General features: G+C 41.0%; 1 protein-coding gene across 9 annotated transcripts; it reads left to right on the forward strand.

Annotated features, from left to right (window-relative positions):
• Positions 1-894: 894 nt before the first annotated feature.
• Positions 895-25,149, forward strand: thoc2 (THO complex 2). 9 transcript variants are annotated; one of them, XM_088012543.1, is made up of 39 exons: positions 895-1,022; positions 3,389-3,444; positions 3,728-3,819; positions 4,137-4,188; positions 4,277-4,347; positions 4,610-4,731; positions 4,832-4,965; positions 5,162-5,322; positions 6,052-6,144; positions 6,334-6,489; positions 6,712-6,884; positions 6,965-7,160; positions 7,241-7,279; positions 7,386-7,516; positions 8,030-8,131; positions 8,844-8,928; positions 9,402-9,495; positions 9,597-9,677; positions 9,798-9,894; positions 10,187-10,304; positions 10,377-10,556; positions 10,667-10,831; positions 10,942-11,217; positions 11,324-11,465; positions 11,607-11,764; positions 12,739-12,867; positions 12,977-13,108; positions 13,238-13,422; positions 14,326-14,501; positions 14,592-14,694; positions 15,687-16,051; positions 16,241-16,299; positions 17,812-17,847; positions 22,506-22,637; positions 22,803-22,869; positions 22,945-23,114; positions 23,293-23,363; positions 24,028-24,074; positions 24,158-25,149. In XM_088012543.1, the coding sequence occupies exons 1-38, from the start codon at positions 958-960 to the stop codon at positions 24,053-24,055; spliced, it is 4,692 nt and encodes a 1,563-aa protein (XP_087868669.1). In that variant the 5' UTR covers positions 895-957; the 3' UTR covers positions 24,056-24,074; positions 24,158-25,149. The 9 variants fall into 9 exon arrangements, 6 of the variants coding, with proteins under 6 accessions (XP_087868669.1, XP_087868668.1, XP_014844748.2 ...); XM_088012542.1 differs by having other exon boundaries at positions 24,161-25,149; XM_014989262.2 differs by having other exon boundaries at positions 22,945-23,090.
• Positions 25,150-25,968: the final 819 nt, after the last annotated feature.

A 25,968-nucleotide genomic window follows, 5' to 3' on the forward strand; every position in this document is an offset into this window, starting at 1 on the left:
TTGATAATTGTGTGTTACTGAAAGATTGAAAGATTAATATCTGAACACCAACTATAAAATCTTTAAAAAATGCAAACATTTAAAAAAACAAAACAAACTTGAATAAATAAGCAATGTTTTGCCTGATGGGGGCACAAGTAATGTCAGGTGGCCCGCCAGGCTTATTATACACTGGGGGAAACCCTGACAACTTTAATACTCACAGTCAAAGTCAGAATTCTGAATCCAGAAAGCTTTTATTTTGCATTTCTAACTGGGATCTAGGAAAATCCAAATCCATAGTACAAAGAAAAAGCACTATTATTGCAGGATATCGAGGTGGGGAGGAAGTTTCCTGCTTTGCTTACAAGGTGAAACTTTATTATGTACTTACAAAAAGTTACAGTGCATGAAATGTGACACCAGAGCAAATGTAAACAGCAGAAATATATGACTAGGCATTTGTCTATTTACATACTTTAAATCAATGCTTTTTGTTGGGTTTAAAGGACTGGTTGATCTGTAAATCTGAATTTGATGCCACTTGGGCCCCTCACTCCAGCAGAGGCAGATGCAAAGTTTGCATGTCACAGTTTACAATATGCAATATTCTGTCGTATAATTTAGACACATTGTACGTTTTCTGACTAACAAGACCTGTTCTTATTTTAATTAACTACTGTAAAGGCCATCTATATTAACACTTCTTTACCATATGTCTATATTAATCTTTATCTACGCCAAGACAGCAGCCCAAATTAACAATAATTTTGCATTGGTAAACTTAAAAATGAAAGCTTCTCTCACATACTACTTAAAGTAAAAGACGCCACTGTTTGACTATTGCATTTTGTGCTGACACTTCTCTCACGGTCCCACCATGCAACAGCAAGCTAGCATTGGCGGCTAACCGCTACATTTGACCCTGCAGTGTGTTCCATGATGCTCAACTAGACATCCGGACAGTGTGTATGGAAGATGGCGACACTTATCCTCCCCGGTGAATGGATCAAAAACTGGGAAAAATCAGGAAAACACGAATTGTGAGTACATTTGAGCGTCAATAAATTTCCGTACAATAGAGGGTTTTTATCGTTTCCGTAAAACAAAATAAAAATTTGAGAGCTAGCACTAAAACGCCCTGCGGGCCAGTGTTTGGAATATGCTAGCTGTAGCAATCGAGGATAACGTTAGCAAACAGCTTAAGTGGCCTAACTTGCATCGCCGTAAGGAAATGTTGAATGTACATATTATAAGTAACTTTAATATAAAATATAATCGTTTGACTCAGTTTTATAACATTTTAAATTTGACGTATTCTAGCAAGCTAATCACATCTGCTCGCTAAGAGACTAGCTAAAATTGTAAACACGCACCAAGCTAGTTAAAATCCACCTAGCTAAGCCTAGCGCTAAATTGATCTGATCCCTAGTTTGTAAATAAAGTGAAAAATAGTGCCAACTTTGGGGGATTGTGGCCCACTGACGTCCTACAGACGAGTGATAAACAGTTGGTAGAGAAAAAAACTGTGAAGGCAATCTTTTATAATGTAAAAGATAATAAATCGTGTGGAGGGAAACAACGGAGCTTGACGCTACAGCTAGTTAGCAGTAACGTTAGCTTCGTTATTGGCGGTTTCAAGCGCTTTATTTAATTTTCTTTACTTTTATCAATTTTCTGAAATCGAAATGACGATTTATTGTTAATATTGTTCCCCTTATCTTTTTGATATAATGACTCGTCGAGGAGATACAGAGACGGTGTTGAGAAGGCGATAGCAGTTTGTTTTGACATGACACTCAATCGTTTCTTTTTTATTATCTGAAATGAGATGCATTTTTAACAAATAAAAAATTAGCAATGGAAGCTAGTGTAAAATTCTAATTCTTGGTTTCCACCGACGGAATATCAACAACAAGGATCAACTTTACAGTATCCAAACAGTTACCTCTGGATCGTCCATACCCCGTGAAAGATTAGGCCTTTAAATTTGGGATAGAGGGGTGCTTTCACACAACTAGAGACGGTTTGGCATGAGTGAAGATTTACCAGATTTTTAATATACCCATCTATCATATATGTGCTGTTACACACAGCTACAGCAGCAGTTGGTAACCGTAGGCCTCGCATATCTGAGAAAGGCCTACAGTTGTGCTAAAGCTAAACCTCGTATGCTACAAGCTTGTGTATGTGGCTGATGATGTATTCACACAATTTTTTTTTTTTTTCATCATTCAAACATATAAATCACATTTATACAATTCTCTTCAGTTACATTAATGCATGTGTGATTAGTGAGACATTTGGTGAAGACATTCAGAATGTTACTTTAGCAGCAGGTGGCAAATGAAGTAAAGGGAGTTTCCATTTTCTGTGTTTAGTTTTGAATGTTTTTCTAAACCATAATATTAAATCTGGAATGCTGTGCAGTAAACAAATGGAAGTTAGAAGTGATTTTGAATAATATATTGAAGTTAAGATCGCCCACGTCCAGTTTGTAGTTATTTTGCTTTTTATTGTCATAATTTTGAACAATTGTGAAGTTGTGTATGAAGTGCTGTCACTTGATTTGATGGTAACAGGGGGGAACACATGTAAATTTTTTCTTCTCTCTTCAAGATCCATAGGTGGCATGAAAATAATAATAATAAATTATTTTTTGTTTCAAAGCCAATAATGATTTGCATTTCTTTTTAGCTACCTTCTGTCACTAAAAACACCTCAGAAGGCCTTTTCTTCATTGGAAACCGGGTCACGTCTGCACATTTGCAGTTAACAGTCGTCACCGCAGTGTTGCCAACTTAGTGACTCTGTTGCTAGATTTCGCGACTTTACGGACAAATAATCGGTATTAACCAAAATCAGAAGAGCTGGCTTTTTAAAAAAGTAAAATAAAAGTAGTGATCAGCAAGAAAACTGCAATCGGTGCAGAGTTAGAGTCCATCCAACTGGCCAAATATATTATTAACATGCAGAGGGGATGAATGAGTGATTTTAAAAAAATTTCACCCAAGCGGTCCTTTGCGATTTCCCACACTGATTTTGCAATAACTGTTCAGATTAGATACATTTTGCAGCTCCGTGTGAAAATCAGCAGAAGCTTTCCTTCTTGTTTGTGGGTCGTTGTCTGGCTGTAGAGTTCGTTTCCACTGTGCAGCTTGTTTTCAACAACCATGAGGGACGTAAGGGCGTTATCCGTCACAGACGTGTTATCAAGTGCTTTCTGGTTTGGTTAGTATTTGGCTTAAGAATCAGAATAAGGTGAAACTTGTATGGAAATATGTTCTGTTAAATTGATTTTTGTTGGCCATTTATTTCTTGATTAAGCTGTATAAAAGAAAAAAGAAAGCTATTCTTTATCATGGTAAATTGGATGAATTAATCTCAGTTTGTCTATTTTACTTCCCAGTGTGCAACTCTGCAAAGAGCTAACAGAGAAAACTGATCATGGGAATGAAACTAAAGGTAAGTCTGATAATAATTTTCTTGTCAATGTGGGTTTGGCTGCGTAAAGAAACTTTTATAATATTCATCACTCATTTGAACATTTTCTAACTATTCCTCAGTCCCTGTTAAAATCTTGAGCCGACATTAGAAAACCTGATAGCAATGACGCTCAGATCAAATCTGTCACTCCAACCTGGAAACATTTCCAGTCTTCTGTTTCCGATCATTTGAACTGTGCACTTTTCTCACGCGTTCTCTGAAGTTGGTTTTAGCTTCGACGTGTTGTGTTTTGTCTCTTCAGACATACAGGCCGCTCTTTATGAGGTCTGCTCGCAGGTTGTCCAGGGTAACCTGAAAATTGATCTCGTTTCCGCTGTCCTCGGGGAAATGATGGTAGGAATATGTCCTCTTTTTTTTTCCACGCAGACCCTCCGCCTCCATGAAGCAGAGCAGCAATAACAAAACAGTCTTTTGCTGCTGTTCATTTTCAACATTTTTTGTGAATTATAGCTTTTTTTTTATTTTCAAATCAGGAACGTAATGACTTTATGTTCCTTTTGCCCTTCAATAAAATGTAATTGATCAACACAAGCAATACTAAAGTTTTTAATGCGTTTTGCAATAAAAATAAATCTACAGTACAGTTTGCTTCAATGAGTCGTATTTCTTCATTGTACTCGCCTTAAACGGGTCTTCGTTTTGTTTTTCAGGAACTCAGAGATGATTTGCCATCGATTTTAGCAGATGTGTTCTGTATATTAGGTAAACTGTGCAGTTTGAAATAATAGTTATTCAATTTAATAAAACAGAGATTGATATCTTTATCGTGCTCTCTTCCCTTTCACATCAGATTTAGAAACTGGCGCACTAGAAGAAAAGAACAAGCGGGACCATTACACTCATTTAGTGGGAGCCTGTTTGGTAAGAGCAACATTTGATTTCGGTTTTGCTTTTTTAGTGACCTGCTTTGAGATGAACTGAGTTGTTAATACAAGTCAGTTTTCTCAGCACAGCAGCCGAAACATTCCTGCTCTTCTGGTTATTTTATTTTCCATGAAAAGACGGCTTGTGTGAAAAAATAGGTCATTTATATGAAGCATTATTTACTGTTATCGTTGGCACTTTAGTATTTGTCGTCTCGTATTTACCTTTCCGACTTCCATCTTTTGTTTTATTATGTCAGTCTTTTGTACCGGAGGCCATCCTGAAAGAACGACTCGACCCGGAGACCTTGGAATCTCTCGGATTGATAAAACAAGCTCATCAGTTTAATCAAAAGATTGTAAAAATCAAGACTAAGCTATTGTAAGTAAGAGCCGTCCGCCTCTTGTTCCGTGTGACGCATGTCTAGTACTTTACCGCATTTGTTTACCCCCCCTCCCCCCCGACTTTTCTTTCTCCTCAGTTACAAACAGCAGAAGTTTAACTTGCTAAGGGAGGAGAACGAGGGCTACGCCAAACTGATCACAGAGCTCGGCCAAGACCTATCCGGCAACATCACCAGCAACCTGGTCCTGGAGAGCATCAAGTCCCTCATAGGTACTGATGTTGAACGACCTCGAGCTGTTTCATTAAACATTTATAACATTGTTTCAATGTGAGCTACTAATTGCCAGATTATCAATGGTGACTCACCGTCGATTACAGCTGTGCTAATCGACAAGTTTTCAAATGGTGATAGTTTAAAGCAATCTCTGATCGTCTTCTTCTTCCGTCTCTTATGTTTTTTCCTTAGGCTGCTTCAATTTGGACCCCAACCGGGTTTTGGACATCATCTTGGAGGTGTATGAGAGCCGGTCTGAACAAGATGAGTTCTTTCTGTCCCTCATCAAGTCCTACATGTGTGAGCCAATCACCCTCTGCCATATTCTGGGCTTTAAGTTCAAGTTCTACCAGGTGAGTGAGCGGGAAGTCCGGGGTTTTGTAACCCTGCAATTTATTGTTTTTAGTTAATTGAAAGCTGAGTATCTTTGAAAAATGCATTTATTTCAGTAATTCCATTCAAAATTGTTCACCTTTTGTATCGCTTCATCACACGAAAGTGATGCAGTTCAAATGTTTCTATAAATTTTGGTGACAGCTTACAACTGATCCTTTTGCAAAGCTGGTCACGGTACAGTCACTCAACTTTCCATCATCATGTCTGGATATATCAGTCTGTAAAAGCCTCTTGAGCTTTCACAGACTGACGTTTTGTGGCATTTTGTGACGTTTTGTGGCATTTTGTGACGTTTTGTGGCATTTTGTGACGTTTTGTGGCATTTTGTGACGTTTTGTGGCATTTTGTGACGTTTTGTGACTTATTCTACATGTGTAGGGTGTGCATTGCTTTTTGGCAAGACAACTCTACAGTCCTCTCCATGACTATGTGAAAAGAATTAACCATTTTTGGTCTTTTGTAATAACTTTCTCAAAAACTGTAGCATAGATTCTGATTATCATCAGTATTAACAGAGGTAAACAAAATCTACTACACATATTGTGATTTTCATTGTGTTTTAAAGCACATTGTGTAGGAACCCTGACAGGTCCTACTCAGCTTGGATAAAATTTAAAAACGATTGTTTTGCATGTTCCCCATAAATAATTTGTTGACACATCGTGTAATTTTTTTTTTTTGTCCAGGAACCTAATGAGGAAACTCCAAAGTCACTTTACCACATTGCTGCTGCTCTCCTGAACCACAAGCTGATAGAGCTGGAGGATCTCTATGTTCATGTAAGGAGAAGAGCTGCAACTCGGATTCTAAAATATTGACATTTCTTCACTGGTTTCTTGGTCCCTTTACTGGACATTTCTAATGTGTTAAATAACGGCAACCCTTCAGTAGTTAAAGGGGCGAGCCTTTGCGTTAAGCTTTTTAAATATGCCTCTTTAAAATGATTTCTGCCTGTTCTCCACTTCCAGCTTATGCCAGTAGACGCCACCATTGTAGAAGAACACAAACGGGAGATTTCAGAGGCCAAGCAGATCGCTCGCAAGCTGGTGACAGTCGTGCTGCCCTCGGAGAAAAGCGAAGACAAGGAGAAGGAGAAGGAAAAGGAAGAAGAAAAGAACGAGAAGGTGAGTAACTCTCGTGTCCGCTGCCTGTTTTAGGGAGACGCTCTCAGTCAGGTTGTACTCCATCCTGCTTCGCTCTCGGCATCTTCATTAGAAATGATTGTCTGAATAATATATCACTGCAGTGTGGCTCCTTCTGTGCTGAGCTTCATAACTAATGTGCTCATTATTTAGCTTTAATTTATCTTAATTGCTTTAATAACCATTTCTTTCTAATTCCTAAAGCCACCTGACAACCAGAAGCTCGGTCTTCTGGAGGCTCTGCTCAGGATTGGAGACTGGCACCACGCCCAGAGCATCATGGACCAGATGCCGTCTTTTTATGCTACTTCTCACAAGGCCATTGCGCTGGCGCTTTGTCAACTTGTACACCTGACCATGGAGCCTCTTTACAGAAGGTGCTTATTATCACGGCGTACAGATTGTCCAGTGTTTTTTGTTTTTTTTGACATCTGACACAATGCTGCGCTCGTTCCAGAGCCGGCGTTCCGAAAGGAGCGAAGGGCTGCGCGCTGCAGCCGCTGCAGAACAAGCGGGCTCCTCAGCCCACCGAGAGCTTTGAGGATCTACGGAAAAATACGTTCAGCATGCTCTGCTACCTGGGCCCCCACCTCTCCCATGACCCCATCCTCTTTGCCAAGATAGTCCGACTGGGCAAGTCCTTCATGAAAGAGGTAGAGCCGCTTCCTGGTGTGTTGCTGCGCCTGTGTGTTGGTGACCTTTTTGACCCATTTTCTTTGTTTTTGTTTCACAGTATCAAACCGACAGTCGACCTGAAGTGAAAGACAAGATGGTTAGTGGCCGACTAAAACTCCTCTGAACGATAACTCCTCGTGAAGCTGTCCCGCTAAGCTTGGTGTACATAAACCCTGTTAACCCTGAATGTGTGTTTATTTCAGGAGATACTGCTGAGCTGCTTCCTGAGCATCGCAGACCAGGTGCTGCTGCCCTCTCTCTCTCTAATGGAGTGCAACGCCTGCATGTCTGAGGAACTGTGGGGCCTGTTTAAGCTCTTTCCCTACCAGCACAGGTAAAGATCGTGCAGCGTTGAACGGAGCTCTGTGAAACGTTAAAGCTCAGCGTCTTGTTTTATATCCGAATCCCTTCCGATAATCTGTTTGCTGAAATGTAAAGGCAACTTTTGTTGAATTTTAAGATGTGATTTTCTTTGCAGGGGTTCCAGAGAAAAGGAATTAATTCAAGAGTATATTGCTTTTTTTTTTTTTTTTTTTATTATTAAAGTATGAAAACAGAATTTCCTTGCTGTTCATAATTGTTTGCTGTGGGTCTGTCTGATAAAGTGCAGCCAAAATGCACAAACCTTTGATCAAATATTAAAAAGTTTCACAAGGGAATGCTAACAAAGTAGGAATTCAACCTGTTTACCAGATATTAATAGTATTAATCACTTGATTCTTGTTGTAATAATTTAAAAAAATGTACCCTTACAGATCTTGAAGCTGTGGATTGTTCAGTGCTCTGTTATCGTTGTTGTATACCAGCTTCCTGTAAGTGTCTGTTCTCTGTGTGTTTGTGCTCTAAGGTACCGGCTTTATGGGCAGTGGAAGAACGAGACCTACTCCGGCCATCCACTGCTGGTTAAAGTAAAAGCCCAGACTGTGGAAAGGGCCAGATACATTATGAAGTAAGGAGATTCTTTTCTGCCACTTTTCTAGCATAAAGTTAGTAACTCACTAATAGCGACGCGTGAGTTGTTGTCTAAAACGTATACGTTTCCGGAACTTAATATTTTAAATCTCTAACTCTAGTGCTATTTCTTTCTCTTGTCTTCATTTTGGGTGGAGACGCATTTCAATGTTCATGTTAAGTATTTATATCGAAACTGAAGAACAGCAATATTAAGCTAATTGAAGCATTTTAGTTTTAGTTTCTATGTATCACCGTCTACAGACGTTTATAGATAACTTAAACTGTGTGAAGTTGCTAAGTATGTATCTTGTTAATGCTGCATAATTACTTGCGAAGCTCAATTAATTAGGATATTATATTCAAGTTCGTTTATTTCAGTGACTCGGTTGACTAAATGAAGCATATAAATACACAAACTGATGTTTTTAAGTCATTACTTTTCTTATTGTTTTCTGTCTGCAACAAAACACAATTAATCCTGAAATATAGGCTTAATGAAAAGCATGTTAGACGTCTGCTTAAAGGTCGTTTGGTTCAAAAGGCACTTTAAATGTGACGATCATCATCTGAACGCACGTCCTGATTGGCTGAGATTTATCTGTTTTCTCAGAGTGTTTTGCCTGTAATAAGTGTCGCACATTTTACTGCATGTTACTGCTGAAATCGCCTTATTTATTTTTGTTTCGTCTTTTTTTCCTCTCCCCCAGGCGCTTGACCAAAGAGAACATAAAACAGTCTGGACGGCAGATCGGCAAACTGAGCCATAGCAACCCCACCATCCTCTTCGATTACGTTAGTACAGCTGGCTGCAATTATTTCACTCTGAATCGTTCGGATAAACTCTGAAAAGACGCACAAACGCCATATATTTTGCTTTAAAATAGCTTTTATCACGTAACGCAGCTTGCTTGCTTCATGTGGGTTGTTATCATTGTTGTTGTGGCAGTTGTCTGCAAAAATAAAAACTGGCTTGGAAAACTCCACGAACAGAGTATTTAAAATCAATTCAACTGCTTCTTGTAGTGCAATGTCCTATTTACTATACATTTTTTGTTTTTAAACACGTCTGGAATTGAAATTGTATGTTTCAATTTGCACGTTATAAACTGTATGCCATTAGGAGTAGCTTGATTGTTTAGATCCTCGAAGCGTGTCTGCACATTTGCTTTTAAAAACAGCGTTTTTGTTTAGCTCTGCTTTTAGAAACAGCAGCTGTTGTCAGTTCTTGCACACTAAATCTCCTCCGCCGTCGTCTTGTCTGTCAGATGTTGTCTCAGATCCAGTGGTACGACAACCTCATTGTTCCGGTGGTGGACTCATTGAAATACCTCACATCTCTCAACTACGACGTCCTGGCCTGTATCCTGCACTTTCTGCTCGTAGATGTTTCTGTTGACGTCTTAAAAAAAAAAACAAAAAGAGCCATATTTCCGTGTCGTTCCTCTGAACTCTGACCTCAGATTGCATCATCGAAGCTCTGGCCAATCCTGAGAAGGAGAAGATGAAACATGATGACACTACCCTCTCCTTGTGGCTTCAGAGTTGGTGTTTTCTCTCTTAAGAATTTGCATGAGAATGCAGAGATGCCTTTTTGACATTGAGCGTATGATTCACATCGCTGTGCTTTTTTTTTTCTTTTTCTTTTTTTTTTGTTATTCAAGGTTTGGCGAGTCTGTGTGGAGCCGTGTTCAGAAAATACCCGATTGAATTGGCCGGCCTGCTGCAGTACGTTACCAACCAGCTGAAGGCGGGAAAAAGGTCAGAAAAGCCTGATGTGTCCGTATAGCAACGTGTTGCCTTTTTCTGCATTTTACCATGATGCATTCACTGATGCATTGAAGAGAAGCTTCATTTGTGATGCATGCTAATGCTAGGCATTGCTAAGGGTCACTTTTTTTTATTCATTTGACTTGCAATGCATTGTTTATTTTGTTGAAAACCAGAAGATATGCACATTCTTTAATTCTTTAGTAACATGAAATTGTTAATTTAGAAGACTTCCTAGCTGCTGTCCGTGTTTTTCTTATGTGGCTTTTCGTTGTCGTTGCAGTTTTGACTTGCTGATTCTGAAGGAGGTGGTGCAGAAAATGGCTGGCATTGAGATCACAGACGAAATGACTTCAGAACAGTTGGAGGCCATGACGGGAGGAGAGCAGCTGAAAGCCGAGGTACAGAAGTCTATAATGTGTGTGTGTGTCCTGCAGTGATGTCGGTATTCATCAATGCGACCGCGTTCACAGGGCGGCTACTTCGGCCAGATCAGGAACACAAAGAAATCTTCTCAGCGCCTGAAGGACGCTCTGCTCGACCACGAGCTGGCGCTGCCGCTGTGTTTACTCATGGCCCAGCAACGAAATGGAGTCGTTTTCCTGGAGGGAGGAGAGAAGCATCTGAAACTCGTGGGGCACCTTTACGACCAGGTCTGCACCTTCTCAGTAGTCTATTTTTAAATGCCTTTGAGTTTCTAACCTTTAAAAATATTCACCCTCAAGAAACTTTTCTGTTTTTTTTTTTTTTTTTTTTTCCCCAGTGTCACGACACTCTGGTGCAGTTTGGTGGCTTTTTAGCCTCCAACCTCAGCACAGAGGATTATATAAAGCGAGTTCCCTCCATCGACGTCCTCTGCAACCAGTTTCACACCCCGCATGACGCCGCTTTCTTCTTGTCGCGCCCCATGTACGCGCATCAGATCTTGGTTAGTGGATGCCCGTTTGCTCCTCGGACCGTTGAACCTGCTCCGTCACCTGCAGCGAGACCGAATCTCGGATAATCGATTCAAATTCTTTCATTTTCTAAAACCCGCAGTCAAAATACGAGGAGCTAAAGAAGGCCGAAAAAGGCAACCGGCAGCAGCAGAAGGTCACCAAGTACGTGGCGGCGTGCGAACAGGTGATGACGCCGGTGCACGAGGCCGTGATGTCGCTCCACCCGGCCAGAGTCTGGGACGACCTGCGGCCTCAGTTCTACGCCACCTTCTGGTCGCTCACCATGTACGACTTGGCCGTGCCGCACGCTGCGTATGAGCGGGAGGTAAACAAGCTGAAGGCCCAGATCAAGGCCATCGAGGAGAACTCTGAGATAGTAAGTGTTCGTGTGACTGGACTGTGTGCCGGCTCCGTCGACAAACAGAAATCAAGAGCAGTAGACGACGAAGAGCTGCTCTGACGGTTTTTCTTTTAATTTTAAGCCTTTAAATAAGAAGAAGAAGGAGAAGGAACGTTGCACAGCCCTGCAGGAAAAGCTACAGGAGGAAGAAAAGAAACAAATGGAGCACGTCCAAAGAGTTCTGCACCGTCTCAAGTTGGAAAAAGACAGCTGGTTGCTAACCAGTAAGTGTCATCAAGCACACGTCGTTCAGTCTTCGGTCTCTGCAGACAAATGATGATTTAACCATAAATCTTGAAGTTTTCACGAAGTCTCGTGTTCATCTTGCTCTGCGATCTCACGCAACTCTAAACATTTCACGGCAGAATCCACGAAGAACGAGACCATAACGAAGTTCCTGCAGCTGTGTCTGTTCCCTCGCTGCATCTTCTCCTCCATCGACGCCGTGTACTGCGCCCGCTTCGTCGAGCTCGTCCACCAGCAGAAAACCCCCAACTTCTGCACGCTCCTCTGCTACGACAGGGTAAGAGATTCAGGAGACCTGTGAGAATATTTCAATACTAACTTTGCAGGGTTTCATCAAGCAGAGGTTCATCGACTTTGAGGCTTATTTTCTATTGGTTATAATTAGCGTTATGGTTACTAAGGACACCTAGACTGTAGGAATGGGTGATGTGGCTTAAAAATAAAATTTTATTTCAGATTTTTATTTTTCATACAAGATGCAGTTTTCTGATTTTAAGTTATTTTAAAAAAATTATATATTTTTTTTTACTTGATTTAAAAGGTGTCTTTTATTTCAATCATTCCTTCTGCAAGTTGTATCAGTATCAAAGTATCAGGCAGTGAGAATTTCTGTTATGAGATCATAGTCATAATATTAGCAGCAAAAGGTCACAATTTCCCCAGAAACATCACAAAATTGAGAGAAGTTGTCCACAATTAGATAAACATTACCAAATATGTCATAACCTTCCTATTAACTAAAAAAAAATGCTGTTTGAGATGCATAAAAACTCAAAAATGTTCTGTCTTTCGTTATATTTTTCACCGGTGGAGGTCGCCGTTTTCCCACCTGCGCGACGCCGTCGATGACCCGGTTCGTTCCGCTCTGTACTGGAACCTGCAGAGTAAATGCAGGAAGGCTAACTCTACCCGAGTTGTCGTTTGTCGTACTGCGTTTGCTGCAAATTCAGACGACGCCACACTGCGTCGCTGTTGATTGTGAGAAAAAAAACAACTAGTCTGCATCGCTTCCCACGTGAAAAACAAAAAGAGGGAAAGAGCTAGAGCAATCGGATCTGGCATATCTCATTTACCCAGAATGCATTGCGGTGTAAACATGACGCCATCCGTGTGACGGTATTTTATTTAAATTTATAAAAACAGCCTACGTTATACCTACTGCCTTGTTTCTGCATCTAAAATAAACTTTTCTCACACGGAGCATATTGCTGCAGCTGATCCCTTTAAAAGCTGCGCTGGTTCGTTTTGCAGGTCTTCTCTGCCATCATTTACACGGTGGCCAGCTGCACAGAGAACGAGTCCCACCGCTACGGCCGCTTCCTCTGCTGCATGTTGGAAACGGTGACCCGGTGGCATAGCAACCGCGCCGTCTACGAGAAGGTTCGCAGCTCTGCCCGATTCCTGCATTCATCTGCGATAACCGACGTTTTGTCGGTTATTGTCTGCTGGTATTTGATGAGTTTCTTCTTATTGCGCAATTTTTTTTTAGGAGTGCGCGAATTACCCAGGCTTCCTGACAATCTTCCGAGCCACAGGGTTTGATGGAGGAAACAAAGCGGATCAGCTGGATTATGAGAACTTTCGGCATGTGGTCCACAAATGGCACTATATGCTGACTAAAGTGAGTTGGCCTTTTTAAGATTCTCTTTGGGTTTTTTTTTTTTGTTTTTTTGAGTGATTTCTGATGATGACAATCAAGAGAAGATGCCACATTTTCATGAATATTTCTAATCAATTCTCTTCCGTCTAGGCTTCAGTCCACTGCCTGGAAACGGGAGATTACACCCACATCCGGAACATTCTGATCGTGCTCACCAAGATCCTACCCTGCTACCCAAAGGTCCTGAACCTGGGCCAGGCGCTGGAGGCCCGGGTCCACAAGATCTGCCTTGAAGAGAAGGATAAGAGGCCAGACCTCTATGCCTTAGCAATGGGGTAACACAGCATTGTGTGCTCCATGCGGAGCCTTTAGCTAGCATCTTTTTCTTCAAGCTTTGAGATAACACAGATGCATACATGAAGTCTCTTGAGAAGCTTTTGCGACTAACTGGCAGGATTATAGCTTATTGATCCACTTCAGAATTATTTCTCAAAATAAGATAATCGTGTCTGTTTGGGAATATTTAATTTAGTTCAGATTTTGGTCTCTTCCGGCTTGCATGCAATATATTTGTTACATTTTAGCAGCCTGAAGGAAGCTTTTAATATTAGACAGCAAGGAATTCAGCTGAAACTGAATCCAGTCTGATGTGGAGAGGAGGGCAGTTTCTGACCAGTCTGAGTTCGACCAAAGCACCTCAGGGTTAATTACAGGGGACTTCTCTGTTCATCTACATTCCCACTGCTTAGTTACTGATAGACGTTGTAGCTTTGAATCCTTCAGAAAATGAAGAAATGACTCATTTCATCCATTTTTAGGGATCAGTCACAAATTTCTAACCTCTAATTCAGAACAAACAACAATAACTGATGAATTTACAGAAGGAAAAAGTGGGATTTTTCAGCTTTGTGCCCACTTCCCACCCAAAAATGGATTTTTTGATATTTAACCTTCTAGTGGGATGTTTGGCTGATTCAGAACTTTTTTTTTTTTGGACTGAATTTGAATCCAACTGGTGTCCTCGTTATGAAATAGTAACATTTTATTCAATAGCAAAGCAATCGGAGGATCTCACTTTGGTTCTGCAGAGAGTAGTCCTCTGACAGTCCATCTGTGATGGTAAATAGGAATGTTTCTGCCCAGAAGAAGAAGTGAGCTGCTCTGTGTGAGATTCAGAAGCTGTGTTTTTTTTGGGGGGTTTCTCGTTCCTTTGTGCAAACTGCGTGTGCGTCTTGCAGTTATTCAGGTCGGTTGAAAAGCCAGAAGGTGCACATGGTCCCTGAGAACGAGTTCCACCACAAGGACCAGCCAGCTCGCAGCGCCACGCCGGCGAGTCAGCAGAACGGCCCTGGGAGCGCCGGCAAGCCCGCCGCCAACACCAGCAAGACCGAGGAGGGGGGATTTGAAGACGGGGGTGAGTGATTAGTAACTGTTTGTTACTCTTATCTGTTGTAAATCCGCCTGCCTGTTGAATTTCTAATCAATGCGACCCTGTGCTGCTCAGACCGGGTCAAGGATAAATCTCAGGGGACCACAAAGCCAGTCAACAAAGCCAACAGCACAGCAGCCAAAGTGACCACCAGCAATGGGAACGGTGCTCTCAACAGGTAACCAGAAAACACATTTCTGACAAAATGTAATTCACAGGGTTCATTTGCAGTCTTCAAAAGTATGGAGAGAATATTCCAGGTTTGCATAAGTGTGGAAAGATGACAAAATACTTTTTATTTTTGGCAGATTTTTACTCCCTGTCCAGCAATAAGATCTGTCCATTTCTCACGCCGTCAGTTTATCTGTGATCCGTCTGTTAGCCATCGTCCGTTCTCCCACCCGTTTATCTCCATGCATCAATTTTTCCATCCAGACAAAAAAGACAAAGGTCAAATTTAGCCCCACATAGTTTCAGCTCTTCAGTTCCATCCATCCATCCATCCATGCATCCATCCATCCATCCATGCATCCATCCATCCATGCATCCATCCATCCATCCATGCCTGTACTTCTGATAGATTTCATCTTTTACTTCTGACCCACGGCTGTGTGATAAATCAATTAATCCAATTATTTTTAATGAAGATTTAATGAAAAATCTGGAATGTTTTTTTTATTATTATTATTCCATCAATGCTCTTCTTGGGATTTTGTTTGTCAGCCCACCCAAGGCCTGAAATCTTGTTTTATAGTTTGTAATTATTCAGGCTTTGACTTCAGGTGAACTGCCAGATGGAAAGATCGAAACTAAAGAAAGTTTTTGAAAATATTTTCCATCATTTTTAATTTCTTTTTAAGGGAAAAAAAATGTTTGGTATGAAAAAAATCTGAGATTTTATTTTTAAGCTCTCAATAAAACAGTCTGTGGTTAAATTGATTGTTTTATTTGTACTATTAAAACTCATAAAGAATCCCTAGAAATCCCAGTCTGAAAAATTAATTTTAACATTAAAAAAAAAATTATGCAGGAACTCTGATTCAACTTTATCAAGTTTTGTCTTTAACAACTTTTGTTTTAGTGTTAGAAAGAAAACTGCTTATGAGTGAATTTGTTAAGTAAAAAAAAAAAAAAAAAATAGACAATAAAACAACTTTGATCTGCTTGCAGCACCAAAGCTGTGAAAGATGACAAAGAGAAGAGCGGGAAAGAAAAAAAAGAAAAGAAAGAAAAGACGCCAGGTAGCACTCCAGAGACAAAGGCGGAGAACCGCAGGGAGAAGCAGAGAGACGAAAGAGCGGGAAAGGAGGAGCGGTTGCTGCGCGAGGGTAAGGAGAAGACCCCGAAAGCAGACCGAAAGCTGGACGAAAAGAGCGGCAAAGACGACAAGGCCAAAGCCGGAAACGGGGAGCCAGTGGAACCAGCCAGAGACGCCGTCAAGGAATCCAAGAACAAGGAGAAAGGAGACAGGAATGCTGCGATCGCAACCCTCAAGTCACCAAATCCGAGATCCGATTCGGCCGAATCTGAGAGGGGTGAGAAGCTGTTCACACGTTTGTCCTCCAGAGGAGTCAAAATTTCATTCGTGATGCTCTTAACGTTTTAAATTTGAGTCGGTGAAACCTGCAGAAACCCGGCTAAAGGAGGAGATGAAGCGGCGGGGTATTTTCATCATGGACGCCGCCCGTGCAGATAAACAACTTCTGCTTTTCTCGCCTCTGCAGATCACAAAAGACGAAAGCTCGACAGTCACTCGTCCCCATCCCACTCCTCATCTGTTAAGGTTAGTATGGCCTGAGGAAGGCCGTGCCCGTTTCTTCTCTGTCTGCCGGAGCATTCCCTGCCTTGCACATTCCAGCAGCTCCGAAGATCATCCCGGGAGCGTCGTCTCGCACCGCAGGCACGGCATCTGGAAGCCTCCACCCTGACCCATGGGAGTTGGAAACCATTCCATGGACTTGAGCTGAAAATTTTCCACAATTGGGAGAAATCCTGAAGGACATAGTCAAGAGAATATTATGTATATTATATATTTTCATATTGGAGGGAAAAAAAAGCCCTATTTTCATAGAAGTGAAAGCAGTCGGTGTGCCTTCGGAAGAATTTTTTCACCACGTTTCTATATTCCTGTGGAGTTTTTTTTTTTTTTCTTGTGCTTTTAAAAAAAAAAAAAAAAAATATTCCCGCCCGGTCAAGAAGTCTCCAAAGGCGAAGTGTTTTTTCCTCCGACCAGGAGCCGTATTCAACCAATCAAAATAGTCCCCAAGAGTTTTTCCCCTCCATTTTTCTGAGCTCTTCCCTCTTTAATGCGATGTAAAGTACCTCGGTGTCCCCCTCAAAGACGGATGGTGTCCAGCAGACCTCTCTGGCGCCGCCTCCAGAGAGCCTCCACGTCCGAGCCGCCGGCCCCTCTTCCTTCTTCGCTTCTCGAGACCGGCCGCCACCGCCGGCTTCGCATCGCACCGAGCACGCCCAGTCGGTCCTGCTGCCAGCGCCGCCACGCTCAGCTCTACAGCTTCCGGCCGTCGTCTTCGCATCCGTCGCTCCCGGCAAGCCGTGCGCGGAAGAGAGAGCCGCCAGCGCCCCGGGGGAAAAGAAGGGAGAATGAATGTTGCGAATCCACCAGAAATGCTGTGGAAAATAGAGCCTGCCTCCCCCCCGCCCCTCTACAGAGAGTGTGAGGGAGAGAGAGTGGGTGAGACCCGAGTCGTCTGGAGCCTCGGCCCAGCCGCTGGCAGCTTGTGATAGGCATTTATTTAACCCTTCCACGAGAGAAATACGCTCCATGTGTCTTATTCATTCCTGAACTGTAAGTGACAGCAGCAGTTATCTCTATAGGGATGCACTCCAAACACACACACACACACAGGCACCTAACTGCACACACACACACAGGCACACACACACACACACACACACAGTCTCAGATATGACCACTACTAACAGCACTCGCACTTTAGAAGTATCGTTATACCAGCTGCGCTGATATGGCAGACATTGTTTTAGTGTTAAGACTTACCCCACATTTTACACATGCTCAGGGTTTTTCTATTAGATCTCATCTATTTTCTAAGTGTTGACATTCCAGATGTTGAGTCTATGAACTCTCCTCTATGTAATAACTTTGTCAAAGCCTCAGTTCCTGAAGGTCAGAGATCAAGGGAGGAGTTTGCTGTTGGATCGGCCTCCTCTCCCCTCCTCTTCCTCTTCTACCGACTTTCTACTGCTGTCTGACAACCTCCTCCCACCTCCCACCCCCTCCCAGCTCATCTGTCATCTCCATTCATCCCTACAGGACAGTAGCAACGAACTCAAGGATCCTGCAACCAAGGTTTGAACCGACTCTGCTACTCTTACGTACAGCCTTCCTGTTCCAGAGATCCGATTCTGTGCGTGTTGGCGAACTCGCCTTTTTGCAACATAAAGTAGTTTTAATGTGATTCTCCGAAAACTTGATCCACAGTATTCATGTCTCAGGAAGTTCCGCACACGTTTTACAAAAGTGGTGGATAATCCTGAAGTGGAAAGGAAAATGATGCGTGGTTTTTCAAAAACACAGTTTTTACAAATAAGAAATGATGGCAACACTTTATTTGAAGGGCTGTGCGTAACACTGACCTGACTCATAAACTTATAAAGGAACAGGCTTCTTTTTTTTTTCATGAATGTTTGACTGTTGTCATGAAGTGTCATTCGGTACATAATCACACTTTTAATGCAAATATGCATTAAAAGTGCATAAAAAGTGTCAACTTAGCATTATTTGGTAAATAACTGAATTTTTATCCAGGGTTGCATTAAAACATACATTAAAAGTCAACTTTGCATTAAAAATGTCATTAATTACCGAATGACACTTCAGGACAACATTCATAAAGACTCCTTCATGTGTTTAGTCATGGTTATGACGGCGTCATGTCAGTCTTATGCACGCCCCTTCCAATAAAGTGTTAACAAATTTTTTATTTTTTTACTTGTTTGCCCCTTTTACTCTGATTCTCCAAAATGAAATTCAAAGCAGCCAATTGCCTCCAGAAGCCGTTCAATTAACAACTTTTAAGTGACTGGAGATCAGCAAGAGCCTGTCAGTCAGACACCAGCTGAAGTCCAGCGCGCCCGAATCAGACGAGCGGCTCGTTAGAAGCTGCATGAATTTAAAACTCGTGTGTTTTGGACTTGGGCATCATTGATCTGAAATATGTGGAGCAGTGTGCCAGGGTTGGAAAGCACTGGAAGATGAGGATTTTCTTTCCACTTCAGAATTATGTGTGTGTTAGTTTCAGAGATATTTGCTTTTTTTTTTTTTTTTGATTGCTTGATAGGAAAAAGAAAATCAAAACAAAACATTTTTTTTTGGATGAACAAGGCAATTGTAGCAAGCTGGACATTTAAACATACAAGAGGCGATAATTTTACTGGTAGTTTAGTGATACCATGTCACTACGGATGGTATCTGTAATTCTTATTTTTGATCTTTAAGAACGAGCAGAAAACTAATTATTAGTTAAATCTGGTACTCGTCCGTTTAAGCCGTCTGCCTCCTGCTGACAGCTCTGCTCTTTGGATTTACTTGCTTCTATTGATGTTTTTTTTTTTTTTTAATTTGTTTGTTTTTTGATGAAGCAATGAGTTTAAATCACATATTTAAATCAGTATTCCCGGTCTTCAGTTCCTTCACCCAAGCGACATTGTTAAAAAAGAAAAAGATTTTGTTCTGGATAGTTTTTTTTTTTTTTTTGTGGTGCAGCAAAAAGCTTTTCCTTATCTCGGGTCCCATTCAGTTAAATCATTTTTCCGTCTTTAATTGTAGATTTCCAGACTCCAACAGCTGTGGCGATTGCTGTTCTAATCAGACTTTTGGTTTCTTGGTGATATTTTTGTAGTAGTAATAGTAAATTGTTTCCCTTAGGGCTAAATCTGCTCGTACCCGTGGGCTGCTGTAGGGATGAAAGGGAAAAAAACAAACAAAACACTGTTGCCACAGAGGAGTAGAGCATGAATTTCATTTTAAAAACAAACAAAAAGCCCCCCTGATATTATCTGCGATAAATTTGCAAGAATGAAGGGTAATAATTTCCCAGGATGAAGTGCATACATTTGCAGTATTAAAACTAACATTCTCTGAAATCGTAAAGTCAGAAATGTGCAATAAAAAAACCCCTCAAGTTTACAGAGGTTATAAAGTCCGACGGTTGCGGCAAATAAATTCAAGTCCTCTAAGTTGAAGTGGGTGAATTTAGGAGAGGTGCATCTGGATGTTTTCCAAAGTGGAGCATTAGAACGGTTTCTCCGTGAATGCCTTGGAAAAGGATCTGGAAAAGAACTGCTGTAACACGGCCGCTTTGGATCCGAACCCGGAAGATGTTCTGATGCAGGAAAACAGACTCGGACATTTTGAAAAATGTTTATTTTTTCCCCCTTCAAATTTCTGACTTTACACTGTCACAGAATGTCTTAGTAAATGTATTCATTTATCATGGAAAAGTTTCTCTTTTTATTTCTTGCAAATGTGCATTTTTTTCGGCGTCAGTATCCATTTTGTAGTTATGTGAAAACAAATTTCTAAGGAGTTTTTTGTTGTTGTTTTGGGTGGAGATCAACTCCTCCTTGACTGCATGGATGCAGACTGAGTGTCCTTTGTGGCTTAAGGAGTCCTCTCTCACACACACCCACACACACACACACACACACACACCAGTGTGAGGAGGACGGTGGGAATGCTCGCCCGCTCTCATCAGGATGGTAGCTGCAGAGTTTGGGACGTGCCGGAGCCTCTGGAGGCTCGTGAGAAGTGAAGTGTGTTGCAGTTCTCTGGTCTGCAGGAGACAAAGACTTGGACAGACTTTTCACCATCTGAGAGGGAGAGAGTGAGGCGAAGTTTGGAAATGTGTAGAAGTAGTTGATATGGCATTCAAAAATGAGTCGGGGGTCCGTATGTGTGGGTTCTTACTTATAAAGTTTGATAATTTAGAGGATTTTAAGAAAAATGTTGCTGGTATTTTTGACATTTTCTTATTGTTTTTTTCTTTGCAATACAAACACAGATCTTCTGGTGTTTGCTTTACATTCTTCTAAATTCAGAAGTGCATCATTTTGGATGGTCCAGTTCTGTAGAGGACAGGTGTAATAGCTGCTTTCTTTTTTTATTTTGTTTTTACTTTTTGATATGTTTCTAATTTAAATTTTGGTACAAAATGGATCAAATGCATGTTCTATATATATATATATATATATATATAAAGGTCAGTCAGAGCAGGAAGTCCAGGTGGCCGATATGGACTTAAAGTTTTCTCAAGCTAAAAGTGATGAGAATTAATTATTACCTCTTTTATGGCGATCACTGCACAGCAACGCAGTCATAAAAAGTGCTCTTGGAAAAACAAACCCATTTGCAATGTTCTTCTATTTTACTGTCATTCCTGCACTTTATATTTTATATTTATATTCATATTTTATACTGTATTTTATTTTATTCTGGAGTAACCTCACAACATTGAAAGCTCAAAACACTGTCCTGAGCCGTATGCAACGAAATTTCGTTCTGTATACACCTTGTGCATGCAAAATGACAATAAAGTCAGTCCAAGTCTTCTTTAGGACACCAGTAACGTAAAGAAGGCAGATTTGCATCACCAGACTGAATTTAATCATATTTTAAAATTTAATATTCGATATTCCCATTGAGCAAACGGTGGAGAAAATAGTAAAACTCTCATGTCTACCATTGCAACATAAAAAAACATTCAGTTTCAGTGGCGTCATGATCAGGATGATCAGTCCATCAGGCTTTGGATAAGTTTCGTTTGCATAGATTTTCTTCCTCGTTTACATCTGCAGAACTCGATGTGCTCAGATGGAAGATGGCATTTTATTTCTTTCACGACTCGTGTGAAATCTCTTATTCTCGCTCCCTTCCTGGCGCGGTTGTGATATTTTTCGACGTTGAATGTTTGGGAAACGGAAGAACCGCAGCAGCCGAGTCGATCCGTTTGCTAATCCCTGATCGTGTTCCTGAAAATCCCTTCCGTTACTTTGCACGCCGTCTGACCTCACAGCTGCATGCCTTCTTTTCTAATTGGCCGTTTTGTATCGTTCTCTTGACGGCAGAGTAAATGTCGCATCGGGTTGAGCACTGATGACTTTAAGAGCGAGGCGTCTTGGAATGTTTAGGGAGAAAATGAGAGAATGGCGCCTTCGCTTCTTCATCTTAAAGTATCAAATCTACATCGACTTGGATTTTGTTAGGCCAAAAAAAAAATTTTTTTTATCGGTCTGAATTAAGGTTGATGAGCGAATTGATGTTTGCTGCTCGTGTGGCTTTAGTGGCACAAAGCTCTTTTGTTATTGTTACGTTTTTGGTGTTTTTTGGGGGGGGTAGGGGGGGTGAATCCACCGTCTGACATCAGAGTGTTATTTTCCCTGTTTCCCTCTGGAGTAGGACAGAAGACGCATCACATTAAACTGCAGACTCTCTAAGACCACAGCAACGGGTCATTAAAGCTGCAGGCTTTACTCAGAGTGTATGTTAGAGGAGGGTGAAAATAAAAGACAAGTTTTATTGAAGACCCCTAATGTGATTGGGTTCATCCTCCAGAACCGTCCTAAAAGCCCAGAGCATCTAACGAGAGATGAGGGATTTAGGCATGAGGCCATTTGGGCTTTTGAAGGTGAGCAGCAATGTTTAAAAATCAATACAAACACGGGGAGGAAGACGAGCGCAGCGATGAGTCACACTGGCAAAACTGAGTTTATATTAATAATTTGTAAGGATTTCTTACAGCCTGACTATGTTTAATAGCTTAGCTGTATTAAAATATTATTTATTAAAAAAAAAACAAAAACAAGAAGGTGTCTGAATACGCTGCCTGGACACGAAACGGATGCCGACGCCGTCGATGTCGTCTTAGAGTGATGCAAGTCATTGAGGCTTCGGGCAGCAGAGTCAGGCTTCAACTTGTTTGTGTTCTGTTCATGTGGGATTGTTTCCAGCAGCACATCAACTTTAATTCAGTTGCCCGGTCCAAGAGCAGAGAGAGGGAAGTGGAGAAGAAAGACACAGAGAGCGTACAAGGCCGATCCAAAGAGAAGAAGGAGGAAAAGGAACGGAAAGAGAGAAAACGAGTGAGCGCTTTACGCTTAAAACTACTGACCAGTTAGAGACCGGACGGGGAAGGCGGTTGTTCAGCTCAGAGACGCATTGAACTGCCACCAGCGGCAGAACATTTGAGCATTTTTAAGCGCAGCGATCCGTTCAGCGAACGCCTAACGTCGCCGCTTCTCTTTTAGGATCACGCCGTCAACGAGCGCGAGGCCAGCCAAGAGTCCAAGCGGAGGAAGGACGAGAACGGCACCAGTAAGCGCTTTCTGTCCGTCTCGAGTCGGCCACGGTGGGACGTGAAACGTGACGGCGGGATCGTTCTCTCCCCAGATTCCTCCAAAAACAGCCAGAGCACGAGTCCTTCCTGCGACTCTCCTCTGACGCCGGAGAAGGAGAAGACCAAGAGATCCAAATCCTCGAGCAAGGAGAAGGCCGAGTCCGTGAAAGCCGAACGAACTTCTTCCGGAGGCAAGAAGGTCAGCCCGGCTTTCGTTACTACGGTGATGCTCATTACTTACCTGCGTTTGGCTAGCCTGTTAAGATGAAAACCCATACGTTTTATTTTGTTTGCATAAAAAAAAGGTCGTATGTGCAGATTTTCACGTTTGTGAAGTGAAAGAAAAATACTTTGGTTTCTTATTTGTTATTCGTAAAGCGAACCTTTAATTTGTCCTGCAGGAGTCCAGACATGAAAAGTCTGAGAAGAAGGAGAAGAGGGACAGCGCTGGAGGGAAGGAGGAGAAAAAGCAATATCCTTGAGTGAACAGTGACTTGAAAATCTTACCGGTAATCTTTTTTTTTTTTTTTTTTTTTTTTTGACAAGTTGTACATTTTTGACACACACCGTCTCTTTACTTCGGCACCCTGATCTAAGCAGCCATAGTTTCCTCCGTTGCTCTGCGTGCCGTGTGTTTATGAATCCGTCTCGAGTTAACTTGGTTTTTCTTTTTGCTTCCATCCTGATATCAGTTATCGTGTTTTTACTTGGCCGTGTTGCTCAGGCCCAACGAGTGTTGCTGTGTACAGACAACAGAACTGGTTCACAGGTTCATCTTTTAACAGCTTCAAGCGTCTAGCTGAGGTCATTTTTCCAACCTGTGTGGTTATGTTGGGGTTTAACCGACCATGTTCTCTGCGACTCGAACCTGATCCCTGATGGGTGAAACGTTTTGCTCTGTATATTGATAATTTGCCCACACTCTTTACACAAATTGGTGTTTTTGACTGTTTTTAAATGAACTTTTAGGAGACACTAATTAAAAAATGTTCAACGATGCCAAAGGAAGCAGTTCTGGTTCCCGCCTGAGCTTTTTTCCTCTGGATATCGACGGAGCACATTTTAGACAATCAGTCGACAGTCCCTCGTTTTTTAAATTTTGTATTAAGTGATTCAGTTTCCCTTAACGATCACACTCATAAGTCGTCTGACAAGCACAGATAATGTGCACTAATCAGTGAAGGTAAGAGCCGTTCAGCTTCGTTCTCAATCAGCCGTCTTGCAGTCGCCTGATGCTCTTTGTTTCCTCCCCTCTCTGTGCTGCAGCAGAAATGGATAAGCTGTACTTTTATCTGCAAGACATCCACAACTCCACCTGTACCACTTTTTGACGTTCATTCTTATTTACGATTGTATTTTTCTTTACTTTTTTTTTTTCTTCCCCCTCCCAATGCCTGTTGTTAGCTGTGGTTAATTCACGCATTACCCAATTATTCTTCCTGTTTCAGACGATAAACCAGCTGAATAAAATTTGTCTTCTTTTTTTATATATCTATATATATATACATTTATATATATATAGATATATCTATCTATATATAAATATACATAAAATAGTTTGGGCACAAGGTGCTGTAATCACAGTGTTATCCTACCAGAAATGTGGTTACGGTATGAAATGATCTTTTGGTAGCAAATGGTCATGGATTCAATAATCTCATGTTTGAAAACAGTTTTTTATTTTTGTTTTTGTACAATGTCGGGCCTTGCGTTTTTTGTTTTTTTTGCTTGTTTTATTGGATATAACCTGCGTTTCCATACTCACTTACCTCATATCCTTTTTGAGCTACTTAGATCCTTTTATTTATTTATCTTCACCTTTTAATCTAAGTAGGACAGCAAAGCATAAGTGAGGAAATAATACCTAGGACCAGTTTGTATATTGTGTACAATAATAAAAAAAAAAAAAAACATAACATGAAATTCGCATCATGTTATTTCATTCTTTTTGTTTTTATTTTTATTTTTTCCATGTCCCATGCAAGTTCTTCTGTGAATTTGTGTTAATCAGGTTTTTACATAATTTATAAAAAAACAAACAAAACAGAAAAAAAAAAAAAAACAGAAAAATGTCGGTTCAACTTTGATTCAGATGTAGAATTGTAAAGAAAAATTCTGACGCTCTGTACTCCAAATGCAACCGTTTCAAAAATGACATTTGGAGATTTTATCTGCTGTACTCAATGAGTGTATGTTTTGTTTTTTAAGAAAAAAAAAAAGAAACTCAATAAATAATAGTTTTCTTAGTGTCACTTTAACACTGTGTCTGTCCTTTTTTCTCTCTCTCTCTTTAAGAATGTAAGCTGTGGATTAGAGAAGTTTGATAATCGGTATGAACGTTCAGCCAGACGGGCTGTTTACATTTGACTAATTGTGGAAGCCCAACAGTAATCAGGTCTGAGTGTGAAATTAAACCTTGCTTTGCTAAAAACAATATATGATTGAACTTTATAAATAAGACTAAATGGTTCTTGACGTTTCAGTTCAGTTTACGTGTTTTCCTTTTACCATAGTTTAACTTTTTATGGGGTTTCTATTGGTTACTTGTCTTGCCTTAAGTTATTTCTAATCTGAAATAAATCCAAAACATTTTCTATACACTGCACATTCGCCACCACTAATATCGGTTTAATAGCGACTCGTATCAGTGTCACACACCTTTTGCCGTTTTCAACAAGCTTCAGGCAAAATTCTTGTAGAGTTCTTTATAACTGGTTTGTTTCCTGCTGCTGAACTGGCTTTTAAACATAAATAGTTCAGTTTGTTTAGTTTTTTTTTCTCCTTTTAACAAGCTGTGAGTTGGAGACGCTCTGAAAGCTTCATAAAACCCAGTTTGCTGCAGATCTATTTGGATCTTTATCAATATGAAACTATAAGTGTATTCAAGATTTAACTATCTGGAAATGGTCCATTGTGATGCTGCCACCACCATGTTTGACAGTGATCCCATTTCAAAGCTTCACTTTTATTTGTCCAACATAATTTCTTATTGTGGCTCAACCAGGGCGATTCTGCCTCGGTCCGCATTGATCCACGGCTGGATTCGCTCTGTAGTCACACTGGTCTTGCTGCAGTTT

The sequence above is a fragment of the Poecilia mexicana genome, unplaced genomic scaffold (genome assembly GCF_051168715.1).
Source record: "Poecilia mexicana isolate PSO_F unplaced genomic scaffold, ASM5116871v1 scaffold_14, whole genome shotgun sequence".
NCBI classification, from domain to species: Eukaryota; Metazoa; Chordata; class Actinopteri; order Cyprinodontiformes; family Poeciliidae; genus Poecilia; species Poecilia mexicana.

Bases quoted from the DNA above. Each gene is read 5' to 3' on its own strand.
- thoc2 (XM_088012543.1), top strand. From the start codon at position 958: ATGGCGACACTTATCCTCCCCGGTGAATGGATCAAAAACTGGGAAAAA. The intron at 3,445-3,727 runs GTAAGTCTGATA...TTGTCTCTTCAG, and splicing joins TCATGGGAATGAAACTAAAG to ACATACAGGCCGCTCTTTAT. The intron at 16,052-16,240 runs GTGAGAAGCTGT...TCGCCTCTGCAG, and splicing joins TTCGGCCGAATCTGAGAGGG to ATCACAAAAGACGAAAGCTC.